Below are 16,494 nucleotides of genomic sequence, written 5' to 3'. Positions count from 1 at the left end.
TTTCTCTTTTGGAATATAAAGCTATTTTTTCCTAAAATCGTTATTTATGTTAACATGTAATATGTTTTTATAGTTTTTTAAATAAGTTAACAAATACCTATTTTTAAATGTCTTTAATTTAAATTAAGTTTTAATTTTTAAAATGGCTAACATCAATAGATGTAACCCACAAAAACAGAAAGGTCCTCAATAATTTAAGAGTGTAAAGGGGTTCCAACATCAGTGTATTCGCTCACTTAACAATATACCCTGAATGTATTTCCAAGTCAATATTTACCTACAACATTTTTAACAGCTGCAGAAATTTCCATATGTAGAGGCAATATAATTAATAAAACCCCCGTTCTATTTTTCTACTATTCTTCTAAACAAGCATTTAGCTGCATCCTTGTGATCATTCATGATTATTTCTTAACGCTCAATGATTAAAAAGAAATGCAATTATTTGGACAAAGGATCAATTTCTTTTTTTGTGTGTGTGTAAACAGCTCCATGAGTTTTTACTAGACATTTTTTTAACCCACAAAAATGGAATTGTATCAACCGCATTTTTCTTTTTTTAAACAGCAGGTTATTAGTCATCAATTTTATACACATCAGTGTATACATGTCAATCCCAATCGCCCAATTCGCACACCACCATCCCCAACCCCCCACAGTTTTCCCCCATTGGTGTCCATACGTTTCTTCTCTACATCTGTGTCTCAAATTCTACTCTGCAAACCGGTTCATCTGTACCATTTTTCTAGGTTCCACATACATGCGTTAATATACGATATTTGTTTTTTCTGACTTACTTCACTCTGTACGACAGTCTCTAGATCCATCCACGTCTCTACAAATGACCCAGTTTCGTTCCTTTTAATGGCTGATTAACATTCCATTGAATATATGTACCACATCTTCTTTAACCATTCATCTGTCGATGGGCATTTAGGTTGCTTCCATGACCTGGCTATTGTAAATAGTGCTGCAATGAACATTGGAGTGCATGTGTCTTTCTTAATCATGGTTTTCTCTGGGTATATGCCCAGTAGTGGGATTGCTGGGTCATATGGTAATTCTATTTTTAGTCTTTTAAGGAACCTCCATACTGTTCTCCATAGTGGCTATATCAATTTACATTCCAACCAACAGTGCAAGAGGGTTCCCTTTTCTCCACACCCTCTCCAGCATTTGTTGTTTGTAGATTTTCTGATGATGCCCATTCTAACTGGTGTGAGGTGATACCTCATTGTAGTTTTGATTTGCATTTCTCTAATAATTAGTGATGTTGAGCAGCTTTTCATGTGCTTCTTAGCCATCTGTATGTCTTCTTTGGAGAAATGTCTATTTAGATCTACTGCCCATTTTTGGATTGGGTTGTTTCTTTCTTTAATATTGAGCTGCATGAGCTGTTTGTATATTTTGGAGATTAATCCTTTGTCTGTTGATTCGTTTGCAAATATTTTCTCCCATTCTGAGGGTTGTCTTTTCGTCTTGTTTATGGTTTCCTTTGCTGTGCAAAATCTTTGACGTTTCATTTGGTCCCATTTGTTTATTTTTGTTTTTATTTCCATTACTCTAGGAGGTGGATGAAAAAAGATCTTGCTGTGATTTATGTCAAAGAGTGTTCTTCCTATGTTTTCCTCTAAGAGTTTTAAAGTGTCCGGTCTTACATTTAGGTCTGTAATCCATTTTGAGTTTATTTTTGTGTATGGTGTTAGGGAGTGTTCTAATTTCATTCTTTTACATGTAGCTGTCCAGTTTTCCCAGCACCACTTATTGAAGAGACTGTCTTTTCTCCATTGTATATCTTTGCCTCCTTTGTTATAGATTAGTTGACCAGAGGTGTGTGGGTTTATCTCTGGGCTTTCTATCTTGTTCCATTGATCTGTGTTTCTGTTTCTGTGCCAGTACAGTATTGTCTTGATTACTGTAGCTTTGTACTATAGTCTGAGGTCAGGGAGTCTGATTCCTCCAGCCCCGTTTTTTCCCTCAAGACTGCTTTGGCTATTCAGGGTCTTTTGTGTCTACAAACAAATTTTAAGATTATTTGTTCTAGTTCCGTAAAAAATCCCATTGGTAATTTGACAGGGATTGCACTGAATCTGTAGATTGCTTTGGGTAGTATAGTCATTTTAACAACATGGTTTCTTCCAATCCAAGAACATGGTATATCTCTCTATCTGTTGGTATCATCTTTAATTTCTTTCATCAGCATCATATAGTTTTCTGCATACAGGTCTTTTGTCTCCCTAGGTAGGTTTATTCCTAGGTATTTTATTCTTTTTGTTGCAATGGTAAATGGGAGTGTTTCCTTAATTTCTGTTTCAGATTTTTCACCATTAGTGTATAGGAATGCAAGAGATTTCTGTGCATTAATATTGTATCCTGCAACTTTACCAAATCATTGATTAGCTCTAGTAGCTTTCTGGTGGCATTTTTAGGATTCTCTATGTACAGTATGCTGTCATCTGCAAACAGTGACTGTTTTACTTCTTCTTTTCCAATTGGTATTCCTTTTATTTCTTTTTCTTCTCTGATTGCCATGGCTAGAACTTCCAATACTATGTTGAATAATAGTGGGGAGAGTGGACATCCTTGTCTCATTCCTGATCCTAGTGGAAATGCTTTCAGTTTTTCACCATTGAGAATGATGTTTGCTGTGGGTTTGTCGTATACGGCCTTTATTATGTTGAGGTAGGTTCCCTCTATGCCCACTTTCTGGAGAGTTTTTATCAGAAATGGGTGTTGAATTTTGTCAAAAGCTTTTTCTGCATCTATTGAGATGATCATATGGTTTTTATTCTTCAATTTGTTAATATGGTGTATCACATTGATTGATCTGCATATATTGAAGAATCCTTGCATCCCTGGGATAAATCTCACTTGATCATGGTGTATGACCCTTTTAATGTGTTGTTGGATTCTGTTTACTAGTATTTTGTTGAGGTTTTTGCATCTATGTTCATCAGTGATATTGGCCTGTAGTTTTCTTTTTTTGTAGTATCTTTGTCTGGTTTTGGTATCAGGGAGATGGTGGCCTCATAGAATGAGTTTGGGAGTGTTCCTTCCTCTGCAATTTTTTGGAAGAGTTTGAGAAGGATGGGTGTTAGCTCTTCTCTAAATGTTTGATAGAATTCACCTGTGAAGCCATCAGGTCCTGGACTTCGGTTTGTTGGAAGATTTTTAATCACAGTTTCAGTGTTTGTGATTGGTCTGTTCATATTTTCTACTTCTTCCTGGTTCAGTCTTGGAAGGTTATACATTTCTAAGAATTTGTCCATTTCTTCCAGGTTGTCCATTTTATTGGCATAGAGTTACTTGCAGTAGTCTCTTAGGATGCGTTGTATTTCTGCGGTGTTTGTTGTAACTTCTCCTTTTTAATTTCTAATTTAATTGATTTGAGTCCTCTCCCTTTCTTTCTTGATGAGTCTGGCTAATGGTTTATCAGTTTTGTTTATCTTCTCAAAGAACCAGCACTTACTTTTATTGATCTTTGCTATTGTTGTCTTTGTTTCTGTATCATTTTTTTCCTGCTCTGATCTTTATGACTTCTTTCCTTCTGCTAACTTTGGACTTTGTTTGTTCTTCTTTCTCTAGTTCCCTTAGGTGTAAGGTTAGATTGTTTATTTGAGATTCTTCTTGTTTCTTGAGGTAGGCTTGTATAGCTATAAACTTCCCTCTTAGAACTGCTTTTGCTGCATCCCATAGGTTTTGGATCGTTGTGTGTTCATGGTCATTTGTCTCTAGGTATTTTTTTTTTTTTAAAGAACTGATTTTTGAGTGTTGATGTTGCACTCTGAAAATTTGCCAGATTTGTTTATTAGTGCTAATACTTGTGTGTGGTGTGCATGTGTGTGTTCTTTAAGGTTTCTTTTTTTTGTTTTGTTTTGCGGTACACGGGCCTCTCACTGTTGTGGCCTCTCCCGTTGCGGAGCACAGGCTCCAGACGCGCAGGCTCAGCAGCCATCGCTCACGGGCCCAGCCGCTCCGTGGCATGTGGGATCCTCCCGGATTGGGGCACGAACCCATGTCCCCTGCACCGGCAGGCAGACTCTTCCCTGCGCCACCAGGGAAGCCCTGTCTCTAGGTACTTTTTGATTGCCTCTTTGATTTCTTCAGTGATTTCTTGGTTATTTAGTAATGTATTGTTTAGCCTCCATGTGTCTGTGTTTTTTACGTTTTTTTCCCTGTAATTCATTTCTAATCTCATAGTGTTGTGGTCAGAAAAGATGCTTGATATGATTTCAATTTTCTTAAATTTACTGAGGCTTGATTTGTGACCCAAGATGTGATCTATCCTGGAGAATGTTCCGTGCGCACTTGAGAAGAAAGTGTAATCTGCTGTTTTGGAATGGAATGTCCTATAAATATCAACTAAATCTATCTGATCTATTGTGTAATTTAAAGCTTCTGTTTCCTTATTTATTTTCACTTTGGATGATCTGTCCATTGGTGTAAGTGAATGGTTAAAGTCCCCCACTATTATTGTGTTACTGTCGATTTCCTCTTTTATAGCTGTTAGCAGTTGCCTTATGTATTGATGCGCTCCTATGTTGGGTGCATATATATTTATAATTGTTATATCTTCTTCTTGGATTGATCCCTTGATCATTATGTAGTGTCCTTCCTTGTCTCTTGTAACATTCTTTATTTTAAAGTCTATTTTATCTGATATGAGTATAGCTCCTCCAGCTTTCTTTGATTTACATTTGCATGGAGTATCTTTTCCCATCCCCTCACTTTCAGTCTGTATGTGTCCCTAGGTCTGAAGTGGGTCTCTTGTAGACAGCATATAGATGGGTCTTGTTTTTGTATCCATTCAGCAAGCCTGTGTTTTGGTTGGAGCATTGAATCCATTCACGTTTAAGGTAGTTATCGACATGTATGTTCCTATGACCATTTTCTTAATTGTTTTGGGTTTGTTTTTGTAGGTCCTTTTCTTCTTTTGTGTTTCCCACTTAGAGAAGTTCCTTTAGCATTTATTGTAGAGCTGGTTTGGTGGTGCTGAATTCTCTTAGCTTTTGCTTGTCTGTAAAGCTTTTGATTTCTCCATCAAATCTGAATGAGATCCTTGCTGGGTAGAGTGATTTTGGTTGTAGGTTCTTCCCTTTCATCACTTTAAGTATATCATGCCACTCCCTTCTGGCTTATAGGGTTTTTGCTGAGAAATCACTGTTAATCTTATGGGAGTTCCCTTGTACATTATTTGTCATTTTTCCCCTGCTGCTTTCAATAATTTTTCTTTGTCTTTAATTTTTGCCAGTTTGATTACTATGTGTGTCGGCGTGTTTCTCCTTAGGTTTATCCTGTATGGGACTCGCTGCGCTTCCTGGATTTGGGTGGCTATTTCCTTTCCCATGTTAGGGAAGTTTTTGACTATAATCTCTTCAAATAATTTCTCTGGTCCTTTCTCTCTCTCTTCTCCTTCTGGGACCCCTATAATGCGAATGTTGTTACATTTAATGTCCCAGAGGTCTCTTAGGCTGTCTTCATTTCTTTTCATTCTTTTTTCTTTATTCTGTTCCACAGCAGTGAATTCCACCATACTGTCTTCCAGGTCACTTATCCATTCTTCTGCCTCAGTTATCGTGCTATTGATTCCTTCTAGTGTATTTTTCATTTCAGTTATTGTATTGTACATCTCTGTTTATTTGTTCTTTAATTCTTCTAGATCTCTGTTAAACATTTCTTGCATCTTCTTGATCTTTGCCTCCATTCTTTTTCCAAGGTCCTGGGATCATCTTCACTATCAATATTCTGAATTCTTTTTCTGGAAGGTTGCCTATCTCCACTTCATTTAGTTGTTTTTCTGGGGTTTTATCTTGTTCCTTCATCTGGTACATAGCCCTCTGCCTTTTCATCTTGTCTATCTTTCTGTGAATGTGGTTTTTGTTCCACAGGCTGCAGGATTGTATTTCTTCTTGCTTCTGCTGTCTGCCCTCTGGTGGATGAGGCTATCTAAGAGGCTTGTTCAAGTTTCCTGATGGGAGGGACTGGTGGTGGGTATAGCTGACTGTTGCTCTGGTGGGCAGAGCTCAGTAAAACTTTAATCCCCTTGACTGTTGGTGGGTGGGGCTGGGTTCCCTCCCTGTTGGTTGTTGGCCTGAGGCAACCGAACACTGGAGCCTACCTGGGCTCTTTGGGGGTAATGGCGGACTCTGGGAGGGCTCTTGCCAGGGAGTACCTCCAAGAACTTCTGCTGCCAGTGTCCTTGTCCCCATGGTAAGCCACAGCCACCCCCAGCCTCTGCAGGAGACCCTCCAACACTAGCAGGTAGTTCTGGTTCAGTCTCCCCTTGGGTCACTGCTCCTTCCCCTGGGTCCTGATGTGCACACTACTTTGTGTGTGCCCTCCAAGAGTTGAGACTCTGTTTCCCCCAGTCCTGCTGAAGTCCTGCAATCAATTCCCACTAGGCTTCAAAGTCTGATTCTCTAGGAATTCCTCCTCCCGTTGCCAGACCCCCAGGTTGGGAAGCGTGACGTGGGGCTCAGAACCTTCACTCCAGTGGGTGGACTTCTGTGGTATAAGTGTTCTCCAGTCGGTGAGTCACCCCCAGCAGTTATGGGATTTGATTTTACTGTGATTGCGCCCCTCCTACCATTTCATTGTGGTTTCTCCTTTGTCTTTGGGTGTGGGGTATTTCTTTTGGTGAGTTCCAGTGTCTTCCTGTCGATGACTGTCCAGCAGCTAATTGTGATTCTGGTGTTCTTGCAAGAGGGAGTCCAAAGGACCAATTCCTAAAGACATTTAGTCACATTTCCTCCTAGAACAGGTCAGAGAATTTAAGAACCTGCTTAAGATCAACCGATAGGGAGTTGATTTGGTTTCAAGTTCCGATCTCAGATTCTCACAAACCTGAGTCTGCAACACTATATTTCAATCTATTGTGCATATTTTTATGTTACATCCACACGTATCAAATAGATGAATGAACAAATAAATTAGCGTTCAGTCACTCCATTAAGGTTGGTCATCTAAACAAACTGCTGTCAGATCAGCTTAGTTCTGAAGATGAATAATCAACCCCAAATGTGTGGCAACACTTTGTCTCTAGCTCACACGTCTCATGCATGTTCATTAAATTTCTTTGGGGATGGAGAAGAGCTTAAAATGCCCCAGAAGGTACTCTGAGCAATCTGAGGGAGGAATCCCATTGGTGCCCAGCCAAGGTTTGCATGTAGATGCTCCCGGGAAGAGCTGAGCCAGCCGTGCCCCACCCAGCAGCTTAATGCCTGCCTTTGAGAGGCAGCCCGTCTGACTAGCTTTTATAAAAATATCCAAGAATAGAAATACTTATCATGGAGTTAACAGCACTCTGAGACCTGGAAGCACTCATCGATAACATTACCTCAATAAAAAGATTCTCTAATCACACAGATGGGCTTCCAGTGATGTGGAAAGATTGGGTGAATGACCCTGGTAAGTAAGCTGTTGAAAACGAGACTGAGACAGGGTTGCTCAGGGGTGTGGAATTCAGAGAGGAAGGGGAAAACATGGTGAGTGAACCGCCTTTGAATGCATAAGCCACTAAAATACATACACACACACACACACACACACACACACACACACACACACACACGCAGAGCCCCATTCTAGAACTGGAGCGGGTGGCTCTCAATTAAGGATCATTCAAAGGAATGAATATATACTACAAATGGGTTTATGTAGAAGAGTTGGATAGACCCTAAATCCTCGGAGAGCCTATTTAGAACAAACTGGATTTAAACATTTTAGTCAGTTTGGAGGATCTTCATTCGCAAGTGGCCTAAAGGAAAGGCCAAGGGAAGCAACACTGAAATCTGAGCCCTGTCCAGTGCTCCAAAGGGTAGGGGACTGAGTCCATTCCGCAACCAAGTCCCTGAAAGGACTTGTGGGGGAAGAGACTAAACTTAGCCTTGAATTTTGTGAATCAAGAGCTCCCTGAAATCACTTCTGGCTATGGACAGTGGAGGAACTCTTGAACGTGTTGAAAGCGTTTTTTGTTTGTTTTTTCCAAGAACATCTTTACACAAGGCAAAGGATCCATCTTTTAAAAACCAAGGGCCACTACTTCAGGATTCAAGAAGGAAGGGGCCCCTGCTCCCTTACTGCTGACAGGTCCCTTGTCAAGCCAGAGAGCTGCCACCTACCCTGCCGATGGTGGTCTTGTAGGCCGTCCTGATTTCCTGGCGCTGGGCCGTGTTGCGATAGGCCAGGACGTTGATGATGGCGTCTTCATCCGTGCCTGGTGAGGAGCGGAGACAGGGAGTGAGTGTGATTTGAGAGAGGAATGAGACAATGGGTTCCTCTGCGGACACTGGTGTAACCCAAACACACGCAGAGAGCTTTCTAAGAAAAGAAGTTCTTGTTCAGAGGGTTTGTCTATTTTGGTGGGAAAACAGACACTAGATTAGAGTCTTGGTCTCTCCTTTCATTAGCTTTTTTTTTTTTAACATCTTTATTGGAGTATAGTTGCTTTACAATGGTGTGTTAGTTTCTGCTGTATAACAAAGTGAATCAGCTATACATATACATACATCCCCATATCCCCTCCCTCTTGAGCCTCCCTCCCACCCTCCCTATCCCACCCCTCTAGGTGGTCACAAAGCACCGAGCTGATCTCCCTGTGCTATGCAGCTGCTTCCCACTAGCTATCTATTTTACATTTGGTAGTGTATATATGTCCATGCCACTCTCTCACTTCATCCCAGCTTACCCTTCCCCCTCCCCATGTCCTCAAGTCTATTCTCTATATCTGCGTCTTCATTTCTGTCCTGCCCCTAGGTTCTTCAGAACCTTTTTTTTTTTTTTTTTAGATTCCATATATATGTGTTAGCATACGGTATTTGTCTTTCTCTTTCTGACTTACTTCACTCTGTATGACAGACTCTAGGTCCATCCACCTCACTACAAATAACCCAATTTTGTTTCTTTTTATGGCTGAGTAATATTCCATTGTATATATGCGCCACTAAATGAAAGAGTTAACTTCTCTGAGCATTAGTTTCCTTATCTATGAATGTGAGTGATCATAGTACTTTCCCTCTTTGGATCGCCCATATTTATCTTCCATGTTCTTGCCTTTCTCTCCTCACTTTTATCTCTTTATTGTCTCCTCTGAGTTTCAAAACAGTTCAAACCCGTCTTTTAATTCATGATTTGGCACTTCACAGGGTTTAAATTGGCTGCTCATTGTATCCACGGCGTTTTAAGATCTGTATTTGTGTTTTTCTTTTCTAAGCTCTCTTTCCTGATCTCTGATCAGGAAACTTTTTATAACTGCCCATGAATTCCCATGATGCAATATCCTACCAAAACTTTTCACTATGAATTACAGTTTTTAAAAAAATATTTTTAAAAGATTATCTTTGCTCTTTTTAAAAAATTTATTTGGCTGTGTCGGGTCTTAGCTGCAGCATGCAGGATCTTTGTTGAGGCATGTGGGATCTACTGTTGTGGTGCAAGGGCTCTTCATTGTGGTGCATGGGCTTCTCTCTAGTTATGGTGTGCGGGCTCTAGAGCACATGGGCTCAGTAGTTGCGGCACACGGGCTAATTTGTCCAGCAGCATGTGGGATCTTAGTTCCCCGACCAAGGATCAAACCCACATCCCCTGAATTGGAAGGCAGATTCTTAACCACTGGACCATGAGGGAAGTCCCTGAATTACGGATTTAAAATGTCTTAAATTTTGTTTGCCTGTTTCTTGCAGCAGCTTTTACAGGCGACTTTCACAGCTGGATGTTCATGTATGCTGGGTGAGTTTTCCATTTTCCCATATACTGTATGGGAAGATGTGATGAGTTACAGGAGAGTCTATTGAAATATTTCAGGAAGAAATCAAAAAATGTATAGATTTACGAGTTATTCTTTGCAAAATTAGAGATCTAGAAAAATGTGAGGTGTACGGAGGAAGCTATAGAGGTCTTTTTTGTTTTTTGGGGTATTTTTATTTATGGCTGCATCGGGTCTTTGTTGCTGTGTGAGGGCTTTCTCTAGTTGTGGCAAGCAGGGGCTACTCTTTGTTGTGGTGCACGGGCTTCTCACTGCAGTGGCTTCTCTTGTTACGGAGCATGGGCTCTAGGCGCATGGGCTTCAGCAGTTATGGCACGTGGGCTTGGTAGTTGTGGCTCGCCGGCTTAGTTGCTCTGCGGCATGTGGGATCTTCCCAGACCAGGGCTCAAACCCGTGTCCCCCACATTGGCAGGCGGACTCCCAGCCACTGCGCCATCAGGGAAGCCCGCTATAGAGTTTTAAGTTTACATAACTTAGTGACCTACTCTGTTCCCTCGGGGGGAAAAACAAAAAAGAAAGAGGGTAATAGATACAACCATCCTTTTTCCAGGAGAACCCTCAGCTGGTGGGAGAAGGTTCATTGCCTTTTGCTTTTTTAACCAGTTTCTGTGAAAGGCACCACCACTCTTCCGGGCTGTCAGGCTTGAACCCTCGAAATAGCTTTGATTATTTTACCTGCTCTCTTCCTTCACATTCAGATTTCCTGTCAAGTCATGCAAAATCTAGCTCTAAACCCTTTTTGTATCTGTTCATGCAAAATCTAGCTCTAAAACCCTTTTTGTATCTGTCCCCTCTTTTTAATTCCTATGACAACCACTCCAGTTCAGGGTTTCTTCTTAGACAACTTAAAGTCTGCTAAGTAGTAGTCTCACTTCCTAATTGGTCTTTCCAACGTCTTGCTAGATTCATTTTTCTAAAACGACAAGCTCTCACAGTGTCCCTCCCCTGCTCAGGATACACGATGGCTCCCCACCATTTGCTGGATTTACTATCTGCACTGCTGTCTGGCATTTGGGACTCTCCACCATACCCCATTCACTACTGTAAATATCCACATAAAAAGTTACAGGCAGCCAAATCCAGAGACTTAGCTCCTGAATTCCTGTACTTGACCCAACTACACTGCACTCCTTTCTCCTGACCTCCTTCATTACCAGTCTATGAGCTTAGGTCTCCCTAACCCCCTCCATCTAGCATCCTGATTCTGGCATTTGTTGTTTCCTGGACAATGCCTCTGGGTCATCCTCCCATGTCAGTAGCATCCTCAGGACCCGCCCCATGGTACCTGCCTTCCCAGAAGTCACCTAAAAAGTCAACTCCTGCTTTGTAGGTACATCCTGCTGCAAGCCATGTATTTACATGGCCTGCAGCTAAGTGCCTCAGCTAAAATGCAAAACAGGGCAATGCTCACACTCATCCCATGCCTTTGCTCACACTGTTCCATTCACCTGAAACCCATTCTCTCTTATCTATTTATTTACTTACTGAATAAATTTAACTCCTCTCCCAGGGCCCATCTCAATTTCTACATCCTCCAAGAAGTGTTGCCTGATGCTCTCAAATGACATGTGACCTCTCTGACTCCTAATGGGATCTTACTTGTGCCCCTCCCGTCGCTATCATATTATGAACCGATCATGTTTCTGCGCATGCCTTGGCTGCCTAGCATCCGTGGACGACTGAACCACAGGACTAGGTTTATAGTCCTTGTCTCCTCTAACCTTCACTGGCCCACACAGCGAGCACTGAAAATGGTTTGTTGTATCCAATGCCTCCTGACTCTGAGAATTCCGAATGCCATGTGGTCTACGTTCTGAATTATGGTGTTCTTGCTATCCACCAAAGAATTAGGATACACCTGAAAAGAAGGGTGGGCCGAGTACCTTTTCCATTTTATTTATAAAAAGGGAAAATGATAGATTCAGGGTAACGTCCTGTTCAGAGGTGGGCAGCAGCACAGCACAGTGGCTTGAGTTCCAGCTCTGGAGTCGGACTGCCTGGAATTGCCTAGAATCCTGACACGTACAACCCCAGACACCTCGGGCAAGTTAGCTCATCTCCCTAAACCTCAACTTTCTCATTAGTTAAACAAGCTGCTGTCAGAATTAAAACATAATCTATGTAACACATTGTGCCTGACACACAGTAGAGCTTAATAAATGCTCACTATTATTGTTCCTGTTAGTAGCATTGGGGCTAAGATGAATTCTTCTTGGATAGAAAAACTGGGAAATAATGCCTCATGGTCAAACGTTTTTATCCAAATCTTGAGGAGATTCTAAATAGCAGCTATGAAACAGAGAGCACTTCTCTGGCCAAATGTCCACTCAGGCAAGTTTGGAGGCAGGGTCTAAGTCAGCATGGCCTGCAGTGCCCGGGCATGGCTGTGCCCACCCAGTGGGAAGCCTTTGCCCATGGGAGCTACCAGAGGGTGGTGCACTGGAAGACAAGCCCTTCTGGTCACGTACGCACAGCCTTCTCACCTAAAATCCCACATGCTACACGGGGGTACTGGCCTAGCTGTGCGTATTACAGCAGCAACAGGCGGGGGGCTGACTCAAGGGAAAGAACATGGACTTAGAGCTGGCAGGCTCTGCTGAGTGTGACTCATGACTCAGTTGCACTTACTCTGTGCCTTCCTATGTTACTTCTCTGAGTCTCAGTTTCACATCTGTAAAATGGGGTGAAAATAATAATAGGACCAGCTGCTTTCACTACATCACAGGATTGTCGCACGTATTCGTTCAGATAATGTTTGTCAAAGTGCTTTGTAAACCTTCTGGCACGACATGCATACGTGGGTTAACTGGAAAACAAATACATTTCTCAAATCTGATATATAGATTCATAATACCGGAATGTAAAACAGATTTAAATTATCAGGGAGGTCCAGAATGAGTTCATAACATTTAAAATTCTTAGTAAAAAACCCTCCCGTCGAGTTTGCCTTGAAAAGTCAACTTGTTCCCATTGTGTTTTCTTAGCCTGAGACGTACTCACAGTTGCCTGTGGACACAACACCCTCTGGGTGACTCTGTCATGCACAGCACATGAGGGGTGTTTACCTCCAGTGGGACACTTACCGAGACCTTTCATGGCCTTCCTCAGGGTCTGGGCATCTTCAGTGGCACTGAAGCCTGAAGCAGCTTTGACGGTGCCTCCCTTGGCTGCCTGAGTGCACAGAGAAAGATGGTGACTGAGAGGCACTTCTCACCAGCATGGCGCCATCTCACACAGCAAGTTTGCTGAGCACCCACCATGGGCCAGACACTCTTCCAGGTGCTGGGACACGGCAGTGACTGTGGGAGATGAGGCTCTTGCTCCCCTGGAGCTGATGTTCAAGTTCAGCAGGAAGCAGACAGTAAACGAGCCAACAAACAAATCGGTGAGAGGCGGCCGGTGGTGAGAAGGGCTACAGGGCAGACAGAGAGGTCCTGGAGGGGCTGCTCTGAGGGGTGACATTCAGGCTGAGGTCTGAGTGACAGGAAACAGCTGACTGTGCAAAGATCAGGGGAAAGTGTTACAGGTAGAGGAAACAGCTGAGACAAAGGCACTGAGGCTGGAGCTGCCTTCTGGGGGAGGAGTGGGACAGAGGCCAGTGTGGCTTGAGTTGGTGGGCAAGCTGGGGAGTGGTAAGATAAGTTACACCGTTACCTACAAAGTAATCTTGTCTCCCCTGAAAGGGGAAAATCAAACCTGAATTCAGTCAAGCCTCTAAGGCCAAATACCAATTTATGGTAAATAGGAGAAAGAGGAAAGAGGAAAATGTTAACCCACCCCACAGGGCTGTAACCAGCACAATCCAGACTGTGAGAAACACTACTTGATGGACGATCTAGTTTCTTCAACAAATAAACTGCAAGGAGAATTAGAAAAGATAGAGATGGAGGGACTTCCCTGGTGGTGCAGTGGTTAAGAATCCGCCTGCCAATGCAGGGGACACGGGTTCGAGTCCTGGTCCGGGAAGATCCTACATGCCGCGGAGCAACTAAGCCCGTGCGCCACAACTACTGAGCCTGTGCTCTGGAGCCCACGAGCCACAACTACTGAGCACATGTGCCACAACTACTGAAGCCCATGCACCTAGAGCCCGTGCTCTGCAACAAGAGAAGCCACTGCAATGAGAAGCCCGCGCACCGCAACGAAGAGTAGCCCCCGCTCACCGCAACTAGAGAAAGCCCGCGCGTGCAGCAATGAAGACCCAACGCAGCCAAAAATAAATAAATTAAATTAAATAATTTCTTTTAAAAAAAAGAGAGAGAGAGAGATGGAGGGGAAATATAGCTTAAAAGAGATTAAAAATGCACATCAATAATCATAATGGGTGAACTTATTGGGATCCTGAATCAAACACTAAAAAAAAATGACATTTATGAGACAGCTGGACATTGAACACTGACTTGATATTCGATGCCATTAAGCAACTAGTGTTAACGGTTTTAGGTATGATAATGGTATTGTGGTTATATTTTATTTTTTTAAGAGTTTGAATCTTATACACACTGAAAGAATTTATAGATGAGAGGATAAGATGTCTAGAATTTGCTTCAAAATAACGGGTTGGGGGAAGTAAGTGGAGGTAAAGAAGAAACAAGGCTGACCATGAGTTAATAATTACTGAGTTATTATTATGTAATATAATAGTTACTGACCATGAGTTAATAATAATTATAAGTACAAAGGGGTTCTTTTTAATATTTGGTCTACTTTTGTATGTGTTCACCTTTTTCCATAATAAAAACTTTAAAAATGAAAAAGAAAGAAAATCAGAGAGGTTTCAAGGGCAGAACAAGAACCTTCACAAGCCAGTGAGGAGTTTCTGTTCTATTCTAAATGCAGTAGGAGGCACTGGCAGGTTTTCAGCAAAGGGATGGACGAGATGATCTGATTTACATGTTAAAAAGATCACTTGGGCTGCTGTAGGGAGATACAGAGACTAGTTGAGAATCTGGGCCATGATCCAGGGATATGATGGTAGACGAGGGTGAAACAGTAAAAATGGAAAGAGACAGACAGACTCAGCACATGTTTTGGAGCAAAGGCGGCAGAACTTGCCAATGGACTGATGTGGGAGGTGAGGAAAGAAAAGAAGCAAGTGTAACTCTAAATCTTTTCCCCTGAGCAGCCTAGCAGAGAGTGGCATCCTCTACCCAGATGGGGAATGCTGGAGGACTACCAGATTTGGGATGGCAGTGGGGAGTGGGATTTAGAAGTCCTATTTTCAAAATGTTAAGTTTGGGATGTCCATTAAACATCCAAGTGGAGTTGTCAAAAGGATGGTTGGTTATACAACGTAAATCTAGAGGGCAAGTCTAGAGTAATAAATTCAGGACACATCAGCGTTTGGATGGTATTGGACAAAATGACCTAGGGAGAAAGTGAAGAACAGGGGTCCTAGGACAAGCCTGGGCCTCTCCAGCAGAGAAGGACCGGAATGGATAACCAAGAAGGACTGGTCCTTGATGTATAAAGAAAACCAGGACTGTGTGTTGTCCAGAGGCTGAGGAAGGAGGAAGATGTCAGTGCCTGCTAAGGTAGGTGTGAGTAGAGGACACAGAAGGGATGGTCAGATTGGGCAACACGGAAGGTCCTGGTGATCCTGACAAAGGCTTCTGCAGTGGAATGGAGGGGACAGAAGCCTGACCAAGTGGCAGAGGGAAGGATGGGAAGTCACGAGGAGGAGAGGGCAGTCTAGACACTGGAGATGAGGATTAGCATCACCGGAAACGACCAGCATGCCTTAAAGTGACAAATACTCTGATGCATACAAGGGACAAAAAGTTAGTGAATCTGGGCTTCCCTGGTGGCGCAGTGGCTGAGAGTCCGCCTGCCGATGCAGGGGACACGGGTTCGTGCCCCGGTCCGGGAAGATCCCACATGCCGCAGAGCGGCTGGGCCCGTGAGCCATGGCCGCTGAGCCTGCGCGTCCGGAGCCTGTGCTCTGCAGCGGGAGAGACCACAACAGTGAGAGGCCCGCGTAACACAAAAAAGCAAAATACCAAACCAAACAAACAAAAAAAAATTAGTGAATCAGACCCTCTGCATATACAGACTACAAATTAAAAACATCAACAAGTAAAACATGGGTTAGTAACCAGTAGGTACCATTCAGTTGACTTATGATTTAGAGATAATGTACTGATTAAGATCGAGGTGCCCTGAGTATTTCTAATTATTTACTAATTTATTAATGTTATTTATGTACGTGAGGCAGCAAAGAGAAACATAATTCAATACAAAAGATAAATAAATAGATGAAGAAGTTCAGTGACAGGCCACAAAGCATAGAAAATTACAGTAAAGAAGAGGGTAGAAAGGAAACGGAAACAGAGACCTTAAAGGCCTGTGTAATTATTCGACATGAGCCACAGATTTCTCTGTCTAGAAGCCAAACAAGAGGAAACTGTAATCAATAATGAGATTCACAGTGTCCATAAAAGGCAAAGAGATCAATTGCACCGAATTGCATCCCCAAAGAAAGATATGTTGAAGTCCTAACCCCCAGTACCTCAGAATGTGCCCTTGTTTGGAAATACTGTCATTACAATGAATTAATTAATTGTAATTAATTAAAGCAAGATGAGGAAGCCGCTAATTCAACATGACTGGTGTCCTTAGAAAACAGCACGTGAAGACAAAGACACTCAGGGAGAACACCACATGATAATGTGTTGTTGACTCCAATGTCTGCCAAAAAATGCCTAAGATTGCTAGCAAACCACCAGAAGCTA

The 16,494-nt window shown here is 42.4% G+C and overlaps 1 protein-coding gene across 2 annotated transcripts in view; it reads right to left on the bottom strand.

Moving 5' to 3' along the window:
• The window catches only part of ANXA4 (annexin A4), a 73,545-nt gene that overhangs the window by 26,635 nt on the left and 30,416 nt on the right, over positions 1-16,494 (bottom strand). For both annotated transcript variants that reach the window (XM_082851898.1, XM_082851899.1), the window contains exons 3-4: positions 12,847-12,934; positions 8,121-8,215 (exon numbers count right to left, since the gene is read on the bottom strand). In XM_082851898.1, the coding sequence (XP_082708024.1) occupies positions 8,121-8,215; positions 12,847-12,934 (183 nt within the window). The remainder of the gene's footprint in view (positions 1-8,120; positions 8,216-12,846; positions 12,935-16,494) is intronic.

This window comes from Leucopleurus acutus (assembly GCF_964270905.1).
Source record: "Leucopleurus acutus genome assembly, chromosome: 12".
Lineage (NCBI taxonomy): Eukaryota > Metazoa > Chordata > Mammalia > Artiodactyla > Delphinidae > Leucopleurus > Leucopleurus acutus.
The sequence above is the reverse complement of the archived record's forward strand: the minus strand, read 5'-3'. Positions and strand labels throughout refer to the sequence as shown.